The sequence below is a fragment of the Leptidea sinapis genome, chromosome 2, assembly GCF_905404315.1.
Source record: "Leptidea sinapis chromosome 2, ilLepSina1.1, whole genome shotgun sequence".
In the NCBI taxonomy this organism is placed as follows: domain Eukaryota; kingdom Metazoa; phylum Arthropoda; class Insecta; order Lepidoptera; family Pieridae; genus Leptidea; species Leptidea sinapis.
In genome coordinates, this window is record NC_066266.1 from 17,989,096 (window position 1) to 17,997,095 (window position 8,000).

The 8,000-nt window shown below is 35.6% G+C and overlaps 1 protein-coding gene across 1 annotated transcript; it reads left to right on the forward strand.

Moving 5' to 3' along the window:
* Positions 1-463: 463 nt before the first annotated feature.
* On the forward strand, positions 464-7,591 carry LOC126973279 (mucin-21-like). The gene is made up of 3 exons (XM_050820496.1): positions 464-479; positions 2,701-4,446; positions 7,575-7,591. Exons 1-3 carry the CDS (start codon positions 464-466, stop codon positions 7,589-7,591), a joined length of 1,779 nt encoding a protein of 592 aa, XP_050676453.1.
* Positions 7,592-8,000: the final 409 nt, after the last annotated feature.

Sequence of the window (8,000 nt, forward strand, 5' to 3'; positions counted from 1 at the left end):
TGTTTTCGTGGAAATGAACATATTTATCAAAATGAAGAAGACAACATCTTATTTTATAATTAGATTGCTAACTCTATGAATATTTTTTTTCAACACTCAACTTAGTACACACGCACTCTGCTGGTGCATTTTAAAACTAATTCATGTTCCAAATAAGCATCAGCGAAATTCGGCATCGTGCGGCACTGAGTCGCATTATGCTCTGTAATTGTAAAACTACCTGTCATTTACGATTTTAGGCAATATATTATCTTGGTCTCTTTTAGCGTTTCTTCTCCCTTTGAGGGAGTTTTTATTGCGACGTAATAGTGATATTGACATTAAAAGGAATCATATTGAAAAATCTTTATTAATATTATATCTATTTTTATATTTCTTGTGTAATTTGCTATACTGGTTTATTAAATAACAAATATCGTTTTTGTCCACAGATTTATTTGATGCCATACACTTACTTCCTGCCATGACAGGCAGTACAGGTAATAAATAATCTTTAAAAAATAATTTAAATATATAATACTTAATTATTATTATTAATTTATAACAGTCCTAAAAAGCAGCCGCTTTCTATACTTAAGACCAAACCCTAAGATTTGTCAGAACCCAGATTTATTTTGCACACATTAATTAAGTCTAAATCTGCATTTCATTAAGATTTCAGTCTTAATTTCTATATCTAAATCGTATAGAAATTGGTAATCTGTTACATTTGTGTATATGTGTTGCATGTGGCGTGACGGTCGGGCGGCGCCTAACATTCGCAGCGGCTGACCGTGTAGTGTATAGACTATTACTTATTTGTGCCACTGCTCCACGCTATTTTGTTTGTTTTTGTCAGTGTTTAATGTACCCTTAAAGGAATATTATTCCAAAAATTTTTAGTTAAATATCTATAATGTGATTAAACCACCGTAAAAGTTTCACTTTTACCGTGGTTTAATAAAACCACACAAACCTTTTTTTCTATCTTATATTACTGTTACATTTGTATAAATATCAATATTAAATCGCCAATTTTGAATTATATTTGATATGAAAATCAGCCGGAAACCACAAATTACATGTCTGTACGAATTCTCATAAAATATAACCAGCCGTTTCCAACATAAGACGGAGCAAGTTTGAAGTATATAATAGATGTAAATACATCTACTTACACATACATACATACTCACTCAAATTTCTAATAATTTGTTACAGATCTCATAGAATCAATCAATTACGTAAAAGAAAATAGGACCCCGTTAAAAACAGTCCCGAATGAAGGTAATAGGGCATCTCCCATCTTACAAAATGGGCAAGACGATGTAACACCTGGTTTTACTACTTCATTTGACAGTTCAATCACCGATGCAAAATCAGATGCAGATTCCAGTGTAATTAATGGTCAAAGTTCCGGAAATACAACACCAATTGTTTCCACTCAATATAACGCTATAACGGGCAACCCTAGCACAGATTCCGGTGTAAGTAATGAGCAACATTCTGAAAATACAACACCAAATGTTAACATTCAAGATGACGCCGTAAATGACAACACTGGCACATCTTCCGGTGTTACTAATAGTGAAAATTCTGCAAATACAACACCAATTGATTTTAATCAAGATGGTGGTATAAATGGCAACCCCAGCACATATACTGGTGTAATAAATAATCAAAATTCTGGAAGTACAATATCAGTAGCATCAAATCAAGATTATGCTATAACTAACAACCCCAGCACAGATTCCGGTGTGACTAATAGTCAAAATACAACACCTAATGTTTCCACTCAAGATGATGCCATAAATGACAACCCTGGCACAGATTCCGGTGTGACTAATAGTCAAAATACAACACCTAATGTTTCCACTCAAAATGATGCCATAAATGACAACCCTGGCACAGATTCCGGTGTGACTAATAGTCAAAATACAACACCTAATGTTTCCACTCAAGATGATGCCATAAATGACAACCCTGGGACAGATACCGGTGTCACTAATAGTCAAAATTCTGAAAATACAACACCTAATGTTTCCACTCAAGATGATGCCATTAATGACAAACCTGGCACAGTTTCCGGAGTGACTTATAGTCAAAATTCTGAAAATACAACACCTAATGTTTCCACTCAAGATGATGCCATAAATGACAACCCTGGCACAGATTCCGGTGTCACTAATAGTCAAAATTCTGAAAATACAACACCTAATGTTTCCACTCAAGATGATGCCATAAATGACAACCCTGGCACAGATTCCGGTGTCACTAATAGTCAAAATTCTGAAAATACAACACCTAATGTTTTGACTCAAGATGATGCCATAAATAACAATTCGAGCACAAATTCCGGTGCAAGTAATGATCAAAATTCTGAAAGTGCAACACCATTTGTTTCCAATGAATTTGATACTATCAATAACAGCTCTACCACAGATTCCGGTGTTACTAATGGTCAAAAGTCTGAAAATACAACACCAAATGTTTCCACTCAAGATGAACTCATAAATGACAACCCTAGCACAGATTCTGGTGCAAGTAATGGCCAATATTCTGAGAATACAACACCATTTGTTTCCAATCAATTTGATACTATAAATAACAACCCTACCAACCCTGGCACAGATTCCGGTGTCACTAATGATCAAAATTCTAAAAATACAACACCAAATGTTAACACTCAAGATTATGCCGTAAAAGACAACACTGTCACAGATTCCAGTGTCACTAATGGTGAAAATTCTGCAAATACAACACCAATTGATTTCAATCAAGATGGTGGTATAAATGGCAACCCCAGCACATATACTGGTGTAACTCATAATCAAAATTCTGAAAGTACAATATCAATAGCATCAAATCAAGATTATGCTATAACTAACAACCCCAGCACAGATTCTGGTGTAACTAATACTCATAATACTGAAAAAACAACAACTTATGTTTCCACTCAAGATGATGCTGTAAATGATAGCCCTGGCACAGATTCCGGTGTCACTAATGGTCAAAATACTGACAATACAACACCTAATGTTTCCACTCAAGATGATGCCATAAAAGACAACCCTGGCACAGATTCCGGTGTGACTAATAGTCAAAATTCTGAAAATACAACACCTAATGTTTCCACTCAAGATGATGTCATAAATGACAACCCTGGTACAGATGCCGGTGTCACTAATGGTGAAAATTCTGCCAATACAACACCAATTGATTTTAATCAAGATGGTGGTGTAAATGGCAACCCCAGCACAGATACTGGTGTAACTAATAATCAAAATTCTGGAAGTACAATATCAGTAGCATCAAATCAAGATTATGCTTTAACTAACAATCCAAGCACAATCTCTGGTGTAACTAATAGTCAAAATTCTGAAAATCTAACTCCAAATGTTTTTACTCAAGCAACTGTCATAAATGACAACCCTAGCACGAATTCCGGTGCAAGTATTGATCAAAATTCTGAAAATACGACACCATTTGTTTCCAATGACTTTGATGCTATCAACAACAACCCTACCAACTCTCGCACAGATTCCGGTGCAAATAATGGTCAATATTCTGAAAATACAACACCATTTGTTTCCAATCAATTTGATACTATCAATAACAACCCTACCAACCCTGGCACAGATTTTGGTGTCACTAATGGTCAAAATTCTGAAAATCCAACACCAAATGCTTACACTCAAGATGATGCCGTAATTGACAACCCTGTCACGGATTCCGGTGTCACTAATGGTGAAAATTCTCCAAATACAATACAAATTGATTTCAATCAAGACGATGATGTAAATGGCAACCCCAGCACATATACTGGTGTAACTAATAATCAAAATTCTGGAGGTACAATATCAGTAGCATCAAATCAAGATTATGCTATAACTAGCAACCCCAGCACAGATTCTGGTGTAACTAATAGTCAAAATACTGAAAAAACAACAAATTCTGTATCCACTCAAGATGATGCTGTAAATGATAGCCCTGGCACAGATTCCGGTGTCACTAATGGTCAAAATACTGACAATACAACACCTAATGTTTCCACTCAAATTGATGCCATAAATGACAACCCTGGCACAGATTCCGGTGTGACTAATAGTCAAAATTCTGAAAACACAACACCTAATATATCCACACAAGATGAACCCATAAATGAAAACCCTAGCACAGATTCCGGTGCAAGTAATGGTAAAAATTCTGAAAATACAACACCAATTGATATCAATCAAAACGATGGTGTAAATGGCAACCCCAGCACATATACTGGTGTAACTTATAATCAAAATTCTGGAGGTACAATATCAGTAGCATCAAATCAAGATTATGCTATAACTAACAACCCCAGCACAGATTCTGGTGTAACTAATAGTCAAAGTACTGAAAAAACAACAAATTCTGTTTCCACTCAAGATGATGCTGTAAATGATAGCCCTGGCACAGATTCCGGTGTGACTAATAGTCAAAATACAACCCTTAATGTTTACACTCAAGATGATGCCATAAATGTCAACCCTGGCACAGATTCCGGTGTGACTAATAGTCAAAATTCTGAAAATACAACACCTAATGTTTCCACTCAAGATAATGCCATAAATGACAACCCTAGCACAGATTCCGGTGTCACTAATAGTCAAAATTCTGAAAATCTAACACCAAATGTTTTGACTCAAGATGATGCCATAAATAACAACTCGAGCACAAATTCCGGTGCAAGTAATGATCAAAATTCTGAAAGTACAACACCATTTGTTAACATTCAAGATGATGCCGTAAATGACAACACTGGCACAGATTCCGGTGTTACTAATAGTGAAAATTCTGCAAATACAACACCAATTAATTTCAATCAAGATGGTGGTATAAATGGCAACCCCAGCACATATACTGGTGTAATAAATAATCAAAATTCTGGAAGTACAATATCAGTAGCATCAAATCAAGATTATGCTATAACTAACAACCCCAGCACAGATTCTGGTGTAACTAATAGTCAAAATACTGAAAAAAGAACAAATTCTGTTTCCACTCAAGATGATGCTGTAAATGATAGCCCTGGCACAGATTCCGGTGTGACTAATAGTCAAAAAACAACACCTAATGTTTCCACTCAAGATGATGCCATAAATGACAACCCTGGCACAGATTCCGGTGTCACTAATAGTCAAAATTCTGAAAATCTAACACCAAATTTTTTGACTCAAGATGATGCCATAAATAACAATTCGAGCACAAATTCCGGTGCAAGTAATGATCAAAATTCTGAAAGTGCAACACCATTTGTTTCCAATGAATTTGATACTAACAATAACAGCCCTACCACAGATTCCGTTACTAATGGTCAAAAGTCTGAAAATACAACACCAAATGTTTCCACTCAAGATGAACCCATAAATGACAACCCTAGCACAGATTCTGGTGCAAGTAATGGTCAAAATACTGAAAATACAACACCATTTGTTTCCAATCAATTTGATACTATCAATAACAACCCTACCAACCCTGGCACAGATTTCGGTGTCACTAATGGTCAAAAGTCTGAAAATCTAACACCAAATTTTTTGACTCAAGATGATGCCATAAATAACAATTCGAGCACAAATTCCGTTGCAAGTAATGATCAAAATTCTGAAAGTGCAACACCATTTGTTTCCAATGAATTTGATACTATCAATAACAGCCCTACCACAGATTCCGTTACTTATGGTCAAAAGTCTGAAAATACAACACCAAATGTTTCCACTCAAGATGAACCCATAAATGACAACCCTAGCACAGATTCTGGTGCAAGTAATGGTCAAAATACTGAAAATACAACACCATTTGTTTCCAATCAATTTGATACTATCAATAACAACCCTACCAACCCTGGCACAGATTCCGGTGTCACTAATGGTCAAAAGTCTGAAAATACAACACCAAATGTTTCCACTCAAGATGATGCCATAGATGACAACCCCGGCACAGATTCCGGTGTAACTAATGGTCAAATTTCTGAAAATACAACACCAAATGTATCCACTCAAGATGATACCATAAATGATAACCTTGGCACAGATTCTGGTGTCACTAGTGGTCAAAATTCAGAGTATACTACACCAAATGATTCCAATCAAGACGATGCTATAAATGCAAATTGTCATGACGCACTTGATGATAACAGCAATGCATTTGATACAAATGGCAAAACTATCAAAGATCCTCAGAGTTCTTTAGGACCAGTTACTTTTCCTGATAATGAAGGAAATGTAGATGCTTCCAATGGAGAAGATGACGCTAACAATGAAAATGGTGACTCTACTATAGTCTCAAGTCCAACAGGTCAGGTCAGCTCAACACCCGACTGTTCCGATAATCCTGTTACTCCCAATGGAAATGAAAATACAGGGACAATAGATGCTCCAACAACCTTAGGTGTAACTACTTCGTATGATAGCAATAACCCTGATGGAAATCAGATAGGTCCTAACAATTTCCAAGAGCTTCAAGTACCTGCTTCTGGCCTTCAACCAAATAGACCTCCTATCGATACTAACGACTCCAAAAGCATGGGTAAGCCTAATTATATATAAGTATGTAATTATTTCCCATTTTGTTTTTAATTTAGATATTATAGCAGTTGGTTTTCTTTTAGATCACTTTTTGCCCCATCGAAACTTATTGCAGTTACTAAGAATGCACATTTTAAGATTACTTAATTAATTACACCTTTCAAAATTAATTTGTCTTAACTTTTTTTTCTGTTAAATATAACGGGCGTACTTAAATGTAGATAGTTGACTCAATTTTATCCCGTTAAGAGTGGCCGTTAGGTTTCTTGTATGTTCTTCTCACGAGCTATAGTTATTCCGAACAAATTGTCGATTTAGTGTCATTTTGACTTAGGTGAATAAATGAGTTTTCTTTCTTTAAACAATTTTCTTGGATAATTATTACGTCTAGATGGAGCCTCTTGCTGCTAGACAACCGATGAAAACCGGCCAGGAATATTACTTTAGTGTGCATGACAAGCTACGTCTTAACTCGCGATTTGTATATATCACTTTGTGTTAGTGGGCGTAAATTGCTCAAAATAGAGGTTAAGTGTCAACCTTAAATTTTCGACGTTTTTACAGCTGTCACCTTTATCTAGATTCTAGACATATAAATGTTAAAATTGTTTACATATTTTATATTGTGTATTAATCCTAGAAGTGAGGTTTATCACTTAAAAACATAACAAATTGTTTAGATTTACAAGAGCGACAAAGTAAATGTTGATGATATAATCCATTAAGGCTTTGGCAAATTCCCAACTATTTTACAAACAACTTAATTCGTTTAATTTTAATATTTCACAGATAACCTCCAAGCTCTGCAGACTGTAGTGGATCTTCAATTCGTGATCCTGCCCCGAGGTCCCAAGAATACCAAAAACTGTTACTGCACCTGCGAGAGTCCCAGAGCTCCCAAACTGATCCGCATGAAGGACATGCCTCGGGGATTGTAAAGCTGTTTTTATTAAATACTAATTCATTGCATATTCTGTTTGAGTTTTAATTCTTGAAGACCAAATTGCACTCAAAAAAATGTGTGTGTATCCACGCAAGAAGTTATACTTCTTTAGCCTAACGAATTCTGCTATTCTACGTTTTTAGAAACAATTTTGTAAAAATCTTGCAAAGATGGTTTTGACAATTAATTATTAAATTATGAATACAGCTGTATTTGCTGGAAACTTGGCCTGTCCTAATAATGCAGGAAGAAACCAAAAAAAGAATAACGATTGACGCAAACGTCAGAAACCTGTTACTTTTGTTATAGTGAATCGAATCTTAAAATTCCACTCTAATAATTTTTTCTTAACGCGCCTAAAGAAGTATAACTTCAAAAAGCTTGGTGTGCTAACAGTGCGAAACAGAAACCACCGCCTGCAACTATATAAGGCGCAAATTCGGCCTCATATGGAGTACTGTTCTCACCTCTGGGCGGGCGCTGCCCAGTAGGTACCTACAGTTTATATATATTGAAAAAAA